A 19,881-nucleotide genomic window follows, 5' to 3' on the forward strand; every position below is an offset into this window, starting at 1 on the left:
GGACCTGGACCCTTGGGTGTTACAAATTGTGACCCAAGGGTACAAACTGGAATTTCAAGTTTGTAGTGCCGAAGCTGGATGACTCTGTACGACCAATCCTCAACCTAAAATCTCTAATTTTTTTCCTGAAGAAATTCAAATTCAAGATGGAGTCTCTCCGAGCGGTGATCTCCAGCCTTGAGGAGAGGGAATTCATGGTGTCTTTGGACATAAAGGATGCCTACCTTCATGTTCCCATTTATCCCCCTCATTAGAGTTATCTCCGGTTTGCAATCCAGGATTCTCATTACCAATTTCAGACGTTGCCATTTGGCCTGGCCACGGCTCCGAGGATTTTCACTAAAGTCATGGTAGAAATGATGGTTCTCCTCAGAAAAAGAGGAGTTACAATTATCCTGTACTTGGACGATCTCCTGATAAAGGTGAGGTCCAAGGAAAAACGTACAGGACATTGCACTGTTTCTGTCGCTTCTACAACAGCACAACTGGCTCTTGAACCTGCCGAAATCACACTTAATTCCAACAACCCGGTTGGCATTTTTGGGTATGATTCTGGACACGGTCCAGCTGAGAGTGTTCCTCCCTCCGGAGAAAGCACTGGAAATTCAGAGTTTGGTAAAACTCATTCTGAAACCACCAACTGTCTCCATTTATCAATGCATTCGATTGCTGGGGAAGATGGTGGCGGCATACGAGGCCCTCTAATTCGGGAGGTTCCATGCCAGAGTGTTTCAGTGGACCTGTTTGACAAATGGTCCAGATCCCACCTTCATATGCACCGGTGGATAGTTCTATCCCCCAACACCAGAATCTCACTCCTGTGGTGGCTACACAGCTCTCACCTCTTAGAAGGACGCAGATTCGGGATCCAAGACTGGATCCTAGTGACCACGGATGCAAGTCTCCGGGTTTGGGGAGCAGTCACACAAGGGGTGACCTTCCAAGGAAGATGGTCAAGTCAGGAAACTCTTCTTCACATAAACGTGCTGGAGTTGAGGGCCATTTACAACTGCCTTCTACAAGCGGAGCATCTTCCTCGAAACCGGCCTGTCCTGATCCAATCGGACAATGTGACAGCAGTAGCGTACATAAACCGCCAAGGCGGCACAAAGAGCAGAACAGCAATGGCAGACGCCACAAAGATTCTTCGCTGGGCAGAGACTCGGGTAAGCGCTCTGTCTGCAATTTTCCTTCCGGGAGTGGACAACTGGGAAGTAGACTTCCTCGCAGACACGATCTACATCCAGGAGAGTGGAGCCTCCATCGGGAGGTCTTCTCCCTACTAACAAATCCTATGGGGGGTTCCCCACATAGACATGATGGCGTCCCGCCACAACAAAAAACTACTAAAGTATTGTTCCCGGTCCAGGGACCCTCAGGCGGCGGCAGTGGATGCACTGACGTCACCTTGGATGTATCCGTCGGTGTACGTTTTCCCTCCGCTTCCTCTCATTCCAAAGGTTCTGAGAATCCTAAGAAAATCACAGATTCCAGCGCTCCTTGTAGTTCCAGACTGGCCAAGGAGAATTTGGTACCCGGATCTTCAAGAGTTGTTAGTCAAAGATCCATGGCCTCTTCCTCTTCGCGAGGATCTGCTGCGGCAGGGGCCGTTCGTCTATCAAGACTTACAGCGGCTACGTTTGACGGCATGGTGGTTGAACGCCAGATTTTATCCCGTAAGGGTATTCCCGATGAAGTCATCCCCACTCTTATCCTTGCTAGGAAGGGTGTGACGTCGAAACACTATCACCGTATTTGGAGGAAATATGTTTCCTGGTGCGAGTCCAAGAAAGCTCCAGTGGAGAATTGACCTTGGACGTTTTCTCCATTTTCTACAAAATGGAGTGGATGCGGGCCTTAAATTAGGCTCCATAAAAGTGCAGATTTCTGCTTTGTCAGTTTTCTTTCAGAAACAACTGACCTCACTTCCTGAGGTGCAGACCTTTGTAAAAGGGGTCCTGCACATCCAACCTCCTTTTGTGTCACCTGTGGCACCTTGGGACCTTAATGTGGTTTTGACATTCCTAAAATCACATTGGTTTGAACCTTTAAGTAAAGTGGAGTTGAATTCCTCACTTGGAAGGTTGTCATTTTGTTAGCATTGGCATCCGCAAGGCGGGTGTCTGAATTGGCGGCCTTGTCTCACAAGAGCCCTTATTTGATCTTCCATGAAGCTAGGGCAGAATTGAGAACTCAGCAACAATTTCTGCCAAAGGTGGTTTCCTCTTTTCATATTAACCAACCTATTGTGGTGCCAGTGGCTACTGGCACTTTGGCTTAGGAAAAGTCTCTAGATGTCGTCAGAGTTTTAAAAATTAACGTTGCCAGAACGGCTCCAGTTAGAAAAACAGAGTCTCTGTTTGTGCTATATGCTCCCAATAAACTTGGGTATCCTGCTTCCAAGCAGACCATTGCCCGCTGGATATGTCACACGATTCAGCAGGCTCATTCCACGGCAAGTTTGCCGTTACCTAAATCGGTAAAAGCCCTTTCCACTAGGAAGGTGGGCTCGTCCTGGGCGGCTGCCCGGGGTGTCTCGGCATTACAACTTTGCCGAGCTGCTACTTGGTCGGGGTCAAACACGTTTGCTAAGTTTTACAAGTTTGATATTTTGGCCGATGAAGACCTAAAGTTTGGTCAATCGGTGCTGCAGAGTCATCCGCACTCTCCCGCCATTATAGAGCTTTGGTATAATCCCATGGTTCTTTTGGTATCCCCAACATCCTCAAGGACGTAATAGAAAACAGGATTTTAATACCTACCGGTAAATCCTTTTCTATAAGTCCGTAGAGGATGTTGGGCGCCCGTCCCAGTGCGTACTGTATCTGCAGTTTAGTTCTGGTTACACACAGGTTGTGTTTTGGTTTCTTCAGCTTGTTGCTGAATTTTGTTCATGTCCGTTGGCATGTGTTCAATTGAATGCCATGTTATTCGGCATGTTTATGGCGTGAGCTGGTATGATGCTCACCTTGTTGTTAATTCCTTTCCTCAAAATGTCCATCTCTCCGGGCACAGTTCCAAACTGAGTCTGGGGAGGGATATAGAGGAAGGAGCCGGGTCACGCCCCCTTTGAAAGTCTTAAAATGCCCATGTCTCCTGCGGATCCGTCTATATCCCATGGTTCTTTTGGTGTCCCCAACATCCTCTACGGACTTCTAGAGAAGGATTTACCAGTAGGTATTAAAATCCTGTTTTTGCACACTTTCCCATTTGCTCCTGAAGGCAGAAAAATCTGGGAAGAACCCCCGGCTGTTGACATATCAGTATCTCGCCTATCTAAAAAGGTGGAACTGCCAGCTCCGGGCTCCTTTACCATAAAGGAGCCTGGGGATAGAAAAATAGAGACTACGCTGAAGTCTATCTACACTGCAGTGGGTATATCACAAAGATCGGTCACAGCAGGTTGCTGGATGACCCATGCCATTCATACGTGGGCTACTCAGATTCAAGAGGGCCTCTCGGGGGATATGTGCCTGGTCACTACAGTGACTCTCCTGAAGCACTTTCAGGACACTGCACACGTCCTGTGTGACTCCCTCAAGGAGATAGGCAATATTAATGCTAGGACATCTTCTATGGCAGTGTCGGCACACAGGGCCTTGTGGTTGCGTCAGGGGATAGCAGATGCAGAATCCAAGCGCAGTGTGGGTCTCTCCCCTTTTCAGGGGAATGGCTCTTCGGGGTGGAACTGGATACATGGATTTCCAAAGTAACTGCAGGGAAATCCACGTTTCTCCCCTCTGGGGCCCCGCCGGCTAGACCTTCATACCCGGGGCTGTCTACTCAGTCATTTCGGTCTAACAGATTTTGATCTAGGGCCAGAGGTGCCGCCAATGCTGCTAGAGGCACCAGAGGTAAGACAACAAAACCAGCAATCGCAGGTTCTCAGGAGAGCACCAGTTCAGCTTCCACTAAGGCCTCAGCATGACTGTGTCCACCCACCCCGAGGGAATCTTGAGGTGGGAGCTTGGCTGCACCACTTAAGCCACATCTGGGAAAGTTCCTGCCAGGATACCTGGGTAAAGGACCTAATTTCTCAGGGCTACGAGCTGGAGTTCGACGGTGTTCCTCCCCAACGATTTTTCAAATCAAGCTTGCCAGCTTTGGAGGATACGCGTGTTACGCTGCTACAGGCCATTGTCAAATTGGTCCAGTCCCAAGTCATTATTCTAGTGCCACTACAACAACAGGGAAAGGGTTACTACTCCCCCTGTTCGTTGTACCGAAACCGGACCGTTCGGAAGACTGATTTTTGAATCTGAAATCCTTGAACCCTTACCTAAAAGGTTTTCAGTTTCAAGATGGAATCCTTTCGAGCAGTGATCGCAGGTCTGGAAGAACAAGAATTCATGGTCTCCCTGGATATCAAGGGTGCCTATCTCCATATCCCGATTTGGCCACCTCATCAGGTCCAACTCCGGGTCCAGGGGGTCAATGTTATCCCTTATCTGGACGATCTCTTGATAAAGCGAGATCCAGGGAGCTTTTATTTCTCCATATGGATCGCACTATTCAGCCTCTGTCGCACCATGGGTGGATCCTCAATTTACAGAAGTCCCACCTGGAACCAACTCAACGGCTCCTGTTCCTGGGAATGTTGCTGGATACGGTGGCCCAGAAAGTGTTCCTCTCAGAGGAAAAAGCGAGAACACTTCAGGAGGTGGTCCGCATGGTTTTCTGGCCTACTCTAATATCCATCCATCTTTGCATAAGATTGTTGGGGAAGATGGTTGCCTCGTACAAGGCGATCCAGTATGGAAGGTTCCATGCCAGATCATTTCAATTAGATCTCCTGAGCAAGTGGTCCGGATCACATCTTCAGATGCACCGGTTAATACGGCGGTCACCGCAGGCCATGATTTCCCTTCTGTGGTGGCTGCAGTCCTCCAACCTACTGTAAGGCCGAAGTTTTGGGATTCAGGATTGGATCCTCCTCATGATGGATGCGAGTCTGAGAGGATGGGGAGCTGTCACCCAGGGAGCTCAGTTCCAGGGCAGGTGATCAGCCTATGAATCTCTCCTTCCGATCAACATTCTGGAACTTCGAGCGATCTACAATGCTCTGATTCAGGCCTCTCCTCTACTCAAGAATCACGCGATCCAGGTACAGTCGGACAACGCCACGGACGTTGCTTACATCAATCGACAGGGAGGAACAAAAAGCAGGGCCTGCATACGAGAGGTGTCAAAGATACTCCTCTGGGCAGAAAGAAATGCAAGAGCACTGTTCGCAATCTTCATTCCGGGAGTGGACAACTGGGAAGCGGACTTCCTGAGTCGTCATGATCTCCACCCTGGAGAGAGAGTGGGGGCTTCACCATCAGGTGTTTCAGCAGATCATCGGCTGGTGGGGCTGCCCACAAATAGACATGGTGGCTTCTCATCTCAACAAAAAGCTTTGGTTTTGCTCACGAACCAGGCGAGGGCAGTAGATGCACTGATGTCACCTTGTCCTTACCGGCTGGTCTACCTGTTTCCTTCGATTCCATTCCTCCCAAGGGGTGCTCAAGCGAATCAGGAATCAAGGAGTCCAGGCAATTCTGATTGCCCCGGAGTGACCTCGGAGAGCGTGGTACGCGGGTCTACTGGACATGTCTGTCAAAGACCTTTGGCCTCTGCCACTGAGAAGAGATCTTCTTCAGCAAGCTCCGTTCATCTACCCGGACTTATGGCAGCTTTGTTTGACGGGATGGAGGTTGAGCGGAACATCCTAGCTCACAAGGGCCTTTCCAAAAGTTATTGCTACCATGGTTCAGGCCAGGAAACCTGTGATATGTCTCTTGGTGCGTGGACCGCACGTATCCACCTGCGGAGTTCCACTTGGGATGTTTCCTGCAGGCTGGTGTGGATAAGGGCTTACGTCTGGGTTCCATTAAGGTCCAGATTTCGTCTCTCTCCATTTTCTTCCACAAGAAATTGGCAGTTTTGCCAGAAGTTCAGACCTTCTTGCAAGGGGTTCTTCACATTCAACCTCCTTTTGTGCTGCCCACGGCACCCTTGGATTTGAGTGTAGTGTTGGAATTTCTACAGTCCTCCTGGTTTGAACCTCTAGTGACCGTAGAAGACAAGTACCTCACGTGGAAGATGGTGATGTTATTGGCCCTGGCTTCTGCTAGGCATGTCTCAGAATTGGAGGCCTTATCGTGTAAAAGTCCTTACTTGGTCTTTTATGAGGACAGAGCGGAGCTCAGGACTAGGCAGCAGTTCCTGCCAAAGGTAGTCTCTGCGTTCCACTTGAATCAACCTATTGTGGTTCCGTCTAGTTCTGGCACTTCTGCTCCACTGGAGGCATTGGATGCTGTGCGAGCCTTGAAGATCTATGTCAAGAGAACGGCTCGGATCAGAAAGACTGATTCCTTGTTCGTGCTTTATGATGCGCAGAAAAAGGGTTTTCCTGCTATAAAGCAGTCCATTGCTCGCTGGCTTAGGCTTACTATTCAACAGGCCTATGTGTCAGCAGCCTTACCTGTTCCACAGTCTATGAAGGCCCACTCTACAAGATCGGTGGGGTCTTCCTGGGCGGCTGCCCGTGGAGTCTCGGCCTTGAAACTATGCCGAGCTGCTAACTGGTCGGGGAAGAACACCTTTGCGAAGTTCTACAGGTTTGATACCCTGGCCAAAGAGGATTCCCAGTTTGGGCAGGTGTTGCTGCAGCAGTCTCCGCCCTTTCCCGCCCGTTCTGGTAGCTTTGGGACGTCCCCATCTTACTAGATTCCCCCAATATCCCTTATGGATGCTAGAGAAAATAGGATTTTATTTACCTACTGGTAAATCCTTTTCTCGTAGTCCTTAAGATATATTGGGCCCCAGTGTGTTGACTTTTAGGCAGGTTGTCTTTTTTTATGGTTACCTGTTCAGCTCAGCTGTTACTGTTTTGTTACCAGCCGTTGCTGGTCGTTATATGTTATTGGTGTGCCGGTGTGTGACTCTCACCACTCATTGGGGGTAATTCCAAGTTGATCGCAGCAGGAAATTTTTTAGCAGTTGGGCAAAACCATGTGCACTGCAGGTGTGGCAGATATAACATTTGCAGAGAGAGTTAGATTTGGGTGGGTTATTTTATTTCTGTGCAGGGTAAATACTGGCTGCTTTATTTTTACACTGCAAATTAGATTGCAGATTGAACACACCACACCCAAATCTAACTCTCTCTGCACATGTTATATCTGCCCCCCCTGCAGTGCACATGGTTTTGCCCAATTGCTAACAGAATTCATGCTGCGATCAACTTGGAATTACCCCCATTGTTATTATGTTCCTTCTCTCAAGTATTTCCTTTCTCCTTCGGGCACTGTTTTACCTATAACTGCCTGTGGGAGGGGGCATAGAGGGGAGGAGCCCGCACACCCAGATGAAGAAATTTAAAGTGCACCGGCTCCTTTGGACCCCGTCTATACCCCATCGTACTAGTTTTCCACAATATCCCTTATGGACTACGAGAAAATAATTTACTGGTAGGTAATTAAAATCCTGTTTTTTATTATTTGTATAGTTGTAATTTAGTTTCCAGTCTTCGCCATCTGATGATTGTGTGACCTTGTTTTGTCCCTCTGAACAGTATGCCGAGGTCAGTGGAAAGTTGACCCATTCCTCCTCCCTGGGCTACAATGGAGCGATCCTTCAGGCTTTAGCTGTGCATTATGCCCTGCAAGGGGAGCAGAGTCGCGATACTTTCCTGGAACACCTTCTGAGTCACATGCAGGAAGTAGAAGCCGACGAGAAGTCCCGCGCTGATGCATTAGAGTAAGTAGAAATGTTATATACCATATTCAGAGGCTCACTATGGTTGAGATGGAATGCCAATCAGTTTATTGTCTTGTATATGACCAGTAACTTCTAAATGCATTCATGCATTGCTTTTTTGATCAGGCTTCTTTGTGATTTCTATATGTGTTATTCATTTTTCTCTTGCGTCCTAGAGGATGCTGGGGACTCCGTAAGGACCATGGGGTATAGACGGGCTCCGCAGGAGACATGGGCACTTTAAGACCTTTAATGGGCGTGAACTGGCTCCTCCCTCTATGCCCCTCCTCCAGACTCCAGTTAGATCCTGTGCCCAGAGGAGACTGGTCACACACTAGGGGAGCTCTACCGAGTTTCTCTAGAAAATAGACTTTGTTAGGTTTTTTATGTTCAGGGAGACCTGCTGGCAACAGACTCCCTGCTACGTGGGACTGAGGAGAGAGAAGCAGACCCACTTTCCTGTACTGATGGGCTCTGCTTCTTAGGCTACTGGACACCATTAGCTCCAGAGGGTCTGAACACTGGTGTCGTCTAGCTGTTTGTTCCCGGAGCCGCGCCGCCGTCCTCCTCACAGAGCCGGAAGATTGAAGCCGTGTGAGTATAGGAAGAAAGAAGACTTCACAGGCGGCAGAAGACATCAGAGCTTCGGAAGGTACCGCGCAGCGCGCATTTGCTCCCGCACACACGCTAGGCACTGCAAAGGGTGCAGGGCGAGGGGGGGCGCCCTGGGCAGCAAGGAGTACCTCATAAAAACGACTGGCAAGCTATATACACTGCATTACAGGGTATTTGAAACCCCCGCCAGTATAAATATTAGCGGGACCGAAGCCGCCGTTGAGGGGGCGGGGCTTCGTCCCTCAGCTCTAACCAGCGCCATTTTCTCCACAGCTTGGCTGCAGAGACGCTGCTCCCGGACCCTGCCCTGATATCTGCAAGTAACGGTACAAAACGAGGGGGGGCACAATATTTGGTGCTGATTTGATATATATATTATATATATAAAACGCGCTATACAGGTCTGGGGTATTGTTATATTTCAGACTGTGGCGGCGTTGGGTGTGAGCTGGCAATTTCCTCTCTCTCTCCAAAGGACCTCCTTGTGGGTCTGTCCCCTATAATTCAGTGTGTGTGGGGGTGTCAGTACGTGTGTGTCGACATGTCTGAGGCGGAAGGCTATTTGAGGGAGGAAGAGGAGCAAAATGTGATAGTGACTGCGTCGGCACCGCCGACTGCTGATTGGGTAGACATGTGGAATGTTTTGAATGCAAGTGTGGCTTTATTGCATAAAAGATTGGACAAAGCTGAGTCTCAGAACCAAGCATGGAGTCAATCTATGGATATTGCTGTGTCTCAGAACCCGTCAGGGTCCCAGAAACGTCCCTTTACCCAGATAGCAGACACTGATACCGACACGGATTCTGACTCCAGTGTTGACTATGATGAGGCGAGGTTACACCCACGGGTGGCCAAGAGTATTCAGTACATGATTGTAGCAATAAGGGATGTATTACGTATCACAGAGGACCCTTCTGTTCCGGACACAAGGGTCTGTATGTTTAAAGAGAAGAAACGTGAGGTAACGTTTCCCCCATCTCATGAACTGAACGCGCTATTTGAAAAGGCTTGGGAAACTCCAGACAAGAGGCTGCAGGTTCCCAAGAGAATTATTATGGCGTATCCTTTCCCCTCACAGGACAGGTTACGGTGGGAATCCTCTCCCTCGGTGGATAAAGCCTTGACGCGGTTATCAAAAAAAGTGGCCCTACCGTCCCCGGACACGGCGACACTAAAGAATCCTGCGGACCGCAAGCAGGAAACCACTTTAAAATCAATTTATGCGACTACGGGAGCCCTCCTCAGACCGGCAGTTGCGTCGGCATGGGTGAGTAGCGCGATTGCAGCTTGGGCAGATAACTTGTCATCTGACATGGACACCCTCGACAGGGATACTGTTCTGTTAACTTTGGGTCACATCAAAGACGCAGCGTTATACCTAAGGGAGGCTGCGGGGGATATTGGCCTCTTGGGATCAAGGGCCAATGCCATGGCAATTTCAGCTAGGAGGTCACTGTGGACCCGTCAATGGACTGGTGATGCTGACTCCAAGAGACTTATGGAGGCTCTGCCTTACAATGGTGAAGTTTTGTTAGGGGATGGTCTCGCGGACCTGGTTTCCACAGCTACCGCGGGTAAGTCTTTTTTTTTTTTTTCCCTTTTGTTCCCAACAGCAAAAGAAAACGCCTCAGTACCAGATGCAGTCCTTTAGGTCTCATAAATTCAGAGGTAGAGGAGAAGGGAAAAGAACACCAGCTACGGCTAGTTCCCAGGAGCAAAAGTCCTCTCCGGGTTCTGCCAAATCCACCCCATGATGCTGGGGCTCCCCTGCGGGAGTCCGCACCGGTGGGGGGTACGTCTTCTGCTCTTCAGCCAGGTCTGGGTTCAGTCGGACCTGGATCCTTGGGTGCTAGGAATTGTGACCCAAGGGTACAAACTGGAGTTCGAGGACGTGCCTCCACACCGATTTTTCAGATCGGCCTTACCAGCTTCTCTCCCAGAGATAACAATAGTTTCAGCGGCAATACAAAAGCTGTGTCAACAGCAAGTGATTATCATGGTTCCCCGGTTACAACAGGGGAAGGGGTTTTATTCAACTCTTTTTTTGTGGTCCCGAAGCCGGACGGCTCGGTCAGACCGATTCTAAACCTAAAATCCCTAAACCTGTATTTGAGAAAATTCAAATTCAAGATGGAATCTCTCCGAGCGGTGATCTCCAGTCTGGACGGGGGGGAGTTTATGGTCTCACTGGACATAAAGGATGCATACCTTCATGTCCCCATATACCCCCCACATCAGGCGTTCCTGAGATTCGCTGTACAGGATTGTCATTACCAATTTCAGACGTTGCCGTTTGGGCTTTCCAAGGCCCTGAGGATTTTCACCAAGGTAATGGCAGAAATGATGGTGCTCCTGCGCAAGCAGGGGGTCACAATTATCCCGTACTTGGACGATCTCCTGATAAAAGCGAGATCAAGAGAACAATTACTGAAAAAGGTGGAGCTCTCTCTGAGGGTGCTACAACAACACGGCTGGCTTCTAAATTTGCAGAAGTCGCAGTTGGTTCCGACAACTCTGCTGTTGTTCTTAGGCATGATTCTGGATACGGAAAGACAGAGGGTTTTTCTTCCAGTGGAAAAAGCTCAGGAAATCCAGACCATGGTCAAGGATCTGCTAAAACCAAAAAGAGTATCGATTCATCAATGCGCTCAAGTGTTGGGAAAGATGGTGGCGGCCTACGAGGCCATTCCGTTTGGCAGGTTTCATGCAAGAGCTTTTCAGTGGGACCTACTGAACAAGAGGTCAGGGTCTCTCTCCTGTGGTGGCTCCAGGGGGCCCACCTTCTAGAGGGTCGCAGGTTTGGAATTCAGGATTGGGTTCTCGTGACCACGGACACGAGCCTCCGAGGATGGGGAGCGGTCATACAGGGAATAAACTTTCAGGGAATATGGTCAAGCCAGGAGGCTTGTCTGCACATAAATGTGCTGGAATTAAAGGCCATATACAACGGCCTGAGACAGGCGGAGCACCTTCTTTGCAACCTACCGGTTCTGATCCAGTCAGACAACGTCACAGCCGTGGCGCATGTAAACCGACAAGGCGGAACAAAGAGCAGAGCAGCAATGGCAGAGACCACCAGGATTCTTCGCTGGGCGGAAAATCACGTGAGTGCTCTGTCAGCAGTATTCATTCCAGGAGTGGACAACTGGGAAGCAGACTTCCTCAGCAGACACGATCTCCATCCAGGAGAGTGGGGACTTCATCAAGAGGTCTTTGCAGAAGTGACAAGTTGCTGGGGACTCCCTCAAATAGACATGATGGCGTCACGCCTCAACAAGAAGCTTCGGACGTATTGTTCAAGGTCAAGGGACCCTCAGGCGATAGCGGTGGACGCGCTGGTAACGCCATGGGTGTATCAGGCGGTCTATGTGTTCCCTCCACTTCTGCTCATCTCGAAAATATTGAGAATAATAAGAAGAACAAAGGTTCAGACGATACTCATTGATCCAGGTTGGCCTCGAAGGGCCTGGTATCCAGATCTTCAGGAAATGCTCACGGAAGATCCTTGGCCTCTTCCTATACAGAGAGGACCTGTTACAACAGGGGCTGTGTGTGTTCCAGGACTTACCGCGATTACGTTTGACGGCATTGCGGTTGAACGCCAGATCCTTGCTAGGAAAGGTATTCCAGGGGAAGTCATCCCTACTCTACTTAAAGCTAGGAAGGAGGTAACGGCGAAGCACTATCACCGTATCTGGAGGAAGTATGTGTCTTGGTGTCAATCCAAGAATGCTCCTACGGAGGATTTTCAGCTGGGTCGTTTTCTCCATTTTCTACAGACAGGAGTGGATATGGGCCTGAAGTTAGGCTCCATAAAGTGCAGATTTCGGCATTATCAATATTCTTTCCGAAGGAATTGGCTTCTCTTCCAGAAGTGCAGACTTTTGTGAAGGGAGTGCTGCACATCCAACCTCCTTTTGTGCCCCCAGTGGCACCGTTGGACCTGAACGTGGTGTTACAATTCCTTAAATCACATTGGTTTGAACCTCTTCAAAATGTTGACTTGAAATTTCTCACTTGGAAAGTGGTCATGTTATTGGCCTTGGCTTCGGCAAGGCGGGTATCGGAATTGGTGGCCTTGTCTCACAAGAGCCCCTATCTGATTTTCCATGTAGATAGAGCGGAATTGAGAACTCGTCCTCAATTACTATCTAAGGTGGTTTCGTCGTTTCACATGAACCAACCTATTGTGGTGCCAGCGGCTACGGATGTCTTGGAGGATTCCAAGTCCCTTGATGTGGTCAGGGCTTTAAAAATCTATGTAGCCAGAATGGCTCATATTAGGAGAACAGAGGCACTGTTTGTCCTGTATGCGGCCAACAAGAATGCCGCGCCTGCTTTCAAGCAGACTATTGCACGCTGGATCTGTAACACGATTCAGCAGGCTCATTGTACGGCTGGTTTGCCGTTACCAAAATCGTTAAAAAGGCCCATTCCACTAGGAAGGTGGGCTCATCTTGGGTGGCTGCCCGAGGCGTCTCGGCATTACAGCTTTGCCGAGCAGCTACTTAGTCGGCTTCAAACACTTTTGCAAAGTTCTACAAGTTTTCTTTAAGATCTTTGCTTCAATTGATGGATGTCCGGACAATCTGTCCCTGAGACAACAGATCTTGACATAGTGGAAGTCTGATCTCTGTACCCATTGCCATGTTTGTTACCTCTGAGTACCAAACTTTCTTTGGCCAGTCTCGTGCCACTAATATTACTGGACTTCTTTCCTTTATATCTTCCTTAGAACTCAAGGAAGTATGGGCACTGGTGGACAAATGTAAGCTAAATAAAAACATCAAGGGACAACCATTTCATCTGTTAGAAAGGCTTATTGATCCCTGACTTTCCAACAAAACCTGACCATTTTGTTATTGAACTGAGAAGCCAGAACACACCTCTGTACCAGACTGTTGAAGATTTCTGGTTGCAGAGACTATTCACTTTGGAGAATGGACTGGAGACTAAGGAGGTCCGCCTGACAATTCTTATTCCAGGGATAAATATTGCGGATATTGCTAAAACATGAATCTCTGCCAGATAGAATTTGAAAAGATTCACTCACTGCCAGGGAACTTTTTGTCGTCGCCCCCCCACCCATTGATGATTTATGTAAGCTACAGTTGTACCTTTGGGTGTGTACACACGGTGAGATATTTTCTTTCGAATTTGACTATATAGTAAAAATCCCAAGAAAAGTTAGTGCAGATTGCAAGGTGAAAGTCACCTTGCGATCCCGATTCAATCCTGATGCGCGCTCCCGCCAGCTCGGCATCGTAAGAAAAGATAAACTGTGCTGGCAAGTCAATCCTTGCTAGATCGGTGTACTATCTAGTTCATCTCACATGTCAATGACATCTCACATAAGCCAAAATCGTAAGCACAGTCCATATCTCAAGAAAAGTTAGTCAAAATCTGTGCTCTCTGGGCTCCAGGGAGTTCAAGGGAAATCGCAAGTGAAAATCGGGCATAGCAAGGATCTCACCGTGTGTACACACCCTTTGTCTGTCTGGATCTTAATAGGTTTTCCCTGAATTAAGAGATTGTGCTTTCTTCAATGTGTTCAGAGTCGCTCTTAGTTCAAACACATTGTTTGGAAGTCTTGTCTCCTTCCTAGACCAGAGTCCCTGAAAATAATGATTTAGTGTTACTGCTCACCAGCCCTGGAGACTGCCATTCATCCAATATCTAAGCATTCCTGGGTGAGGAAATTCCTGTCTTTGTTCAAGTTTTCTCACTGGGTCTATCACCTGAAAGACTGTCTTTGACAGAATGATAAATCGATGGTTGTAACGCAACCATGCTTTTAGAATGTTTAATTGGAACATACTGGAATGCAGTCTAGTCTACTGGACCTCTTTGACCTTGAATACCATGTTTCCTCATAAACCTTCATATAACAAAGAACCAATGGACTTCTGACCTTCAAAAGTTTTAGAACTAGATTTTGAATGTTTCTGATATTTTCGGTTGCAAAAAGGCTCTGGGGACTTTTTGCAACAGAAAATACAGGCATGTCCTCTTACATCCTTGCTACAGTCACGCTAAACAGCCCTTTAAGTCCCGCCATACCATGGCCGAACTCTAGCGCAGAGTGTCTTTTTTTTTTTTTTCCGTTTTTTCACCGCGAAAATGCGTCTTAGTCGAGCAGACCCTGCCGATTTAAAATGATATGTAGCATACCTATATTTTGTGTGTAATTGCGGCTGTATTTTCATCTGAAATTCCACGTTACAGTGTTTCTTTTTCATCCACTTGGGGACACTGGAGCATTCTTAGACAGTAGGGGTGTGAAGCTTGCAACCGGAGGTGTGGCACAATCTAAAATTAGCATTGTCTGCACAGCCGGCTCCTCCCCCTTCACATCCCTCCTCCCTCAGTTTGAAAAATTGTACTGGAGGTACAGCACGTGGAGCATCATAGCTCCTGACTAAAACTCTAATACAGTGTGCTGCGTCCACCTAATAAAAGGGAGACAAGGCATGCTTATATTGGAGAGGCAAAGATCCCTTTTGAAGGGACCTGCATCTCTCCACAGGAGATCCTCTACTCCGTTCAGCCTCACAGTGAGTACTGGTTTTTACAATAGGGGCCATGCTAGGTTTCTTATTTTTATTCTTTTTCCCCTGTCAGATATTCCCTGTCTGCTAGAAAGGCGGTCACCAGGGTGTACAGGGCGCCGGGGGGCAGAGAAAGCAGTTCGCCCACAGCAGAGCATTCAGCCACGTGAGGAAAAGCATTCTTTATCCCCTGTCAGATAGCCCCTGTCAACTACAAAGCGGTCACCAAGGGTGTACAGCGCGCCGGGGGGAAAAGAGCGCAGTCCGCCCACAGCAGAGCATTAGAGGGAAGACATTAATGGCGCCGCTGCGGGAAGCAGTCCCGAAGCGCGCGCGCCAGCCAGCTACACTGCTGTTGTTTCCGCGCGGCTGGGGGGATCCTTCAGCCGCGCGCGGGGAGACACTCATAACGCTGCTGCGGGACGTAAGGAGAAGCGATCCCGGAGGGCGCGTGCCAGCCAGCCACACTACTGTTGTTTCCGCGCGGCTGGGGGGATCCTGCAGCCGCGTGTGGGGAGATATTCATAGCGCCGCTGCGGGACATAGAAGCGGTCCCGGAGCGCGCGCGCCAGCCAACCCCACACAAGTTGTTTCCGCGCGGCTGGGGGGGATCCTTCAGCAGCGTGCGAGTAGGATCAGTGCTCCCCCCATAGTGTTTTTAATTCATAGTGAGGGCAGATGAATAACCAACGCTGGCTGCTTTAGAGAATAATCTGCAATGGTTAAGTGGGAACACATAGTAAAAATTTATCCATGTAGCCATTTTATTAATCCCTAACTGGCACCATCAAGGGGGAAGGGATAAACCCTCCCCCTCATATAAAACAGAGAGGGATGTTTAGGGAAATAGCTCCCTCTGCTGGTAAAATTATATAGTTAGAAATGTGAGGATCTCCTGAACAAAATAATTCTGCCTTATTGTTTATATTTTCAAGGGACTTCTATTCTAAAGATCCTGCTGAAAATACAAGGAAGCAAGCGGATCAAAACTCTACCATCGTAGCTGAGTTAAAGTTGTGGTGTGAGGGTTGCTTGTCGGCTGGTGGTTTTAATTTTTTTATTTTTTTTTATTTTTTAACTTTATTTTTTATCTTGCTCCTTTTTCTATATAAGGAGGGGAACCGTAATTCCAGCCGAATCTGATACCTTTGCTTCCGTCATCTCTCACAGCCTTTCTCTTCCTAGTTTAAAGGATGAAAGCGCCGTGAAGTACCCTGATAGGGGGTTTACACAGCATGTCTAAAGCAGGACGATGGAGTAAGACCTCCAAGACCTGTTATGTTTGTACAAAGTGTAACAAGAAGAGCACTTGGGTTGGCAGCTCTGGGGTGTGCGTCTACTGCTTAAACAAGGACGCTCCACCTGGGAGCAGTGCTCTGGCTAGGTCAAAGACAAACTTGAAAATACAATTTTCAAGGTGATGGCAGAATCACGCAACAATCAGAATGGGCGGCGGGATTCTCCAAGACGATGGAGAAATTTATCATCAAGTTGATGCCGCCCGCACAAACAGAGACGACTGTGCGCAAGGCAGTTAAAAGACCTCTTCCTATTATACCGGAAAGGAGGAAGAGGGTCTTCTCATTAATACAGAAGGTGAGTTAATTGAATCTAACCTGGATGCCGAGTTTCCGGAAGAGGACACGGCAATCTCTGGTTTGGATTCTTTAATTGACGCAGTCAAAGAGTTCCTAAACTTTAAGGTAGAAGAAGTAGAGGAGCCAGAAAATTTTGAATTATTCGAATTCTAAAAGCCGCGTTCAGCAGTGGTTCAGTATATGCTCCCCTAGGAAGGTTGTCGAAGAAGACAATCTTACCAATATCTAATGTAAAAGGTGCAGTACAGAGACTGGCGATCGTCTGTGCTTGGGTCAAGAAGGCCATGGGAGCATGGTCTGGATGTATTGTACAGGATATTGAAAAGGGAAAATAGCTTAGAAGAGTTACCCAACTAGCGGAACAGATTTGAGAATCTGCTTCATACTTAGGTCAAGCCTCAAACTATATTAGCACTAGACTGCTTTTATGGTTCAAAGGATGGCAAGGAGACTCTGACACCAAGAGGTAGTATCCATCCCCTTTGGAGGGGAGATACTTTTCAGTTCAGAGCTGGACAAGTGGATTTCGCCGGCTACAGCAGGAAAATCCACCTTTCTACCTACTCCTTATACGAGAACCGCTCCACAGGTTGGGAGAGGTTATTCGGGACCAGCGTTTAAATAATTTAGATCGCAGTCTTTTCGAGGAAGAGGTAGAGGCCGCTCACAGGCAGCAGCCAGAATGCAGGATAAACCTGCTGACAAAACAGTGACATGACGGGTCACCGGCTCACCTAGGGTCCCCCTTGGTGGGCGCACGTCTGGACATCTGGGCCAAAGCCTCACCAGAACTTTGGATAACCGATGCCTCGGTGCTCACAGAAAGCGAGAGCACTACTGACAACAATTCAAAAATTGCTAAAGTCAGAGGTCATTATTTTAGTTCCCACCTCTTAGAGAGGAAAGGGTTTTCTATCCCAATCTTTTTGTCGTACCAAAGCCAGACGGGACGGTCAAGTTCAAGATGTAATCAATCCAGTGGGTCATTGCAGGCTTAGAACAAGGCGAGTTCATGGTATCCATGGCCATAAAGGATACAGTTACAGCAGGCATAGCCTAATGAATAGGGCTACTGCCTTGCAGTTCCCTGCCCCGGGTTCAAAACCCACACATTATCATTTATATCTGCTTATCCCTATCTGGACTCCTCACCAGGCTTACTTAAGGTTCGCACTGGTGACGGATCACTACCAATATAGGGCCTTGCCGTTCGGCCTGTCATCAGCCCCGAGAATCCTTACGAAGTTCAGGGCAATCATGGTTGCAGGTTTGAGATTATTGAGGATTACGATTATACCTTATCTAAACTGTCTACTGATCAAGGCATCATCTCAGGAACAGTTGATTTAAGGATGTTCGGACATACTATTAATTCCTCTTTCGACATGGGTAGATTGTGTGTTTCCAGAAATCCAACCTCATGCCGACTCAACGGATTCCATTCCTCGGTCTCCTCTTGCACACTGTATAATTGAGAGTATTCCTACCAGAAAACAAGGTCCATGACCTACAGAGTTTAGTGGCTCAGGTACTGAGGACACAAATGGTTACTCTACAACTCTGGGTGCAACTTCTCAGAAAGATGGGGGCTTCGTTCGAAGCTTTTCAGTACGGCAGACTTCATTCCCGACCATTCCAGATGAACCTCATCGCTCAGGGAGCAGGTTCGCATTGGCTTCTATATCATAGAATCTGACTTCCACCGCGCATACGAACCTCCTTAATTTGGTCGTCGCGCAGGAATCTCGCAGCAGGCAAGAGATTCGGCATTTGGGATTGGAGAATGCTAACAACAGATGCCAGTTTCAGAGGCTGGGGTGCTGTCCTGGAGGAACCTCAGTTTCAGGACAGGTGGACGTTACAGGAGAGCAAGACTACCCATAGACATTTTCGGGCTAAGAGCGGTTTACAACGCGCTTCTCGTAGCCATAGACCTAGTCAGGGGTCAGCACTTAAACATACAGTTGGACAATGTCACGACGACGGCTTACATAAACCGTCACGGAGGAACAAAGAGCAGGATGCCATTACAAGAAGCCACAAAGATCTTGTGGGCAGAAAGGCGAAACATCATCCTCTCGGCAGTGTTCATTCCAGGTGTGGAGAACTGAGAAGCAGATTATCTCAGTCGCCAGGACATGCATCCAGGAGAGTGGAGCCTACATTCACGGATTTTCAACATGCTGGTAAGGAGATGTGGTCTACCTCTGGTCGACCTAATGGCGTCTCGGCCAAATCATCAGCTGCCCAGATATGTGTCCAGGACACGAGATCCAGCTGCGGAAGGAGTGGATGCATTAACACTTCCTTGGTATTACACGAAGGTTTACATCTTCCCACCTGTCCCACTCATACCCAGGGTTCTGAAGAGGTTGAAACGAAAACGCGTGTGGACAATTCTAATCGCACCAAGGCCCCGCAGGAGTTGGTACTCAGACCTGCGAGGGTTACTAGCGGAAGATCCTTGGTGGTAACCTCAGAGAGAGGACCTGCTATCTCAGGGACCGTTCCATCACCCAGACCTGAACAGGCTGCGTTTAACGGCGTGGCTATTGAATCCCGGATCTTAAGAATCAGAGGGATACCAAGTACGGCCATTTCTACGATGATTGCCGCTAGGAAGCCGGTCACAGCCATGCACTACTACAGGATTTGGAAGAGGTACATGGACTAGTGTCAAGAACGTGGGTGGAATTCGACGAACTTCCACTTATCCAGGGTTCTACTCTTCCTTCAGGCGGTCTGGGTAGGACTGAGGCTGGGATCTCTGAAGATTCAAATTTCGGCTTTCTCCATCCTATTTCAACAGCGATTAGCATCCTTGCCAGAGGTTCAAACCCTTTTACAGGGGGTTCTGAGGATACAAACCCCTTTTCGTCCTCCTACTGCACCATGGGACTTAAATTTGGTGTGGGAAGTTTTGAGATCACCAACTTTTGAGCCGTTAGCAGGAACAGACCTGAACTATCTCTTAGAAGGTCACGTTATTGATTGCCTTGGCTTTAGACAGGCGGGTTTTGGAGTTGGGTGCCTTTTATCATGTAAAAGTCCTTTTTCAATATTTTTCATGAGGATAGGGCAGAACTCCGGACAAGAGCAGATTTCCTTCCTAAGGTTGTTTCTGGGTTTCAGGTAAACCAGCCGTTTGGGGTCCCGTCTTTCCATGCTCTCGCAGATGGGGACGTGTCTTTGGTTGTTGTCCGAGCTTTACAGTTATACGTACATGTTACGTCGTCATTCAGACGGTCGGACCATTTGTTTGTTCTTTATGATGGGCCTAAGAAGGGTTGGCCAGCCTCTAACCAGTCTTTGGCTAGATGGATTAGACATGCCATTCGGCTAGTTTATGTTTCATGTGGAAAACAGGTTCCAGTTCA

General features: G+C 48.3%; 1 protein-coding gene across 2 annotated transcripts in view; it reads left to right on the top strand.

Annotated features, from left to right (window-relative positions):
- The window catches only part of ADPRS (ADP-ribosylserine hydrolase), a 111,647-nt gene that overhangs the window by 75,186 nt on the left and 16,580 nt on the right, over nucleotides 1-19,881 (top strand). For both annotated transcript variants that reach the window (XM_063954477.1, XM_063954476.1), the window contains one exon: nucleotides 7,559-7,743. In XM_063954477.1, the coding sequence (XP_063810547.1) occupies nucleotides 7,559-7,743 (185 nt within the window). The remainder of the gene's footprint in view (nucleotides 1-7,558; nucleotides 7,744-19,881) is intronic.

This window comes from Pseudophryne corroboree, chromosome 2 (genome assembly GCF_028390025.1).
Source record: "Pseudophryne corroboree isolate aPseCor3 chromosome 2, aPseCor3.hap2, whole genome shotgun sequence".
Taxonomy (NCBI): Eukaryota; Metazoa; Chordata; class Amphibia; order Anura; family Myobatrachidae; genus Pseudophryne; species Pseudophryne corroboree.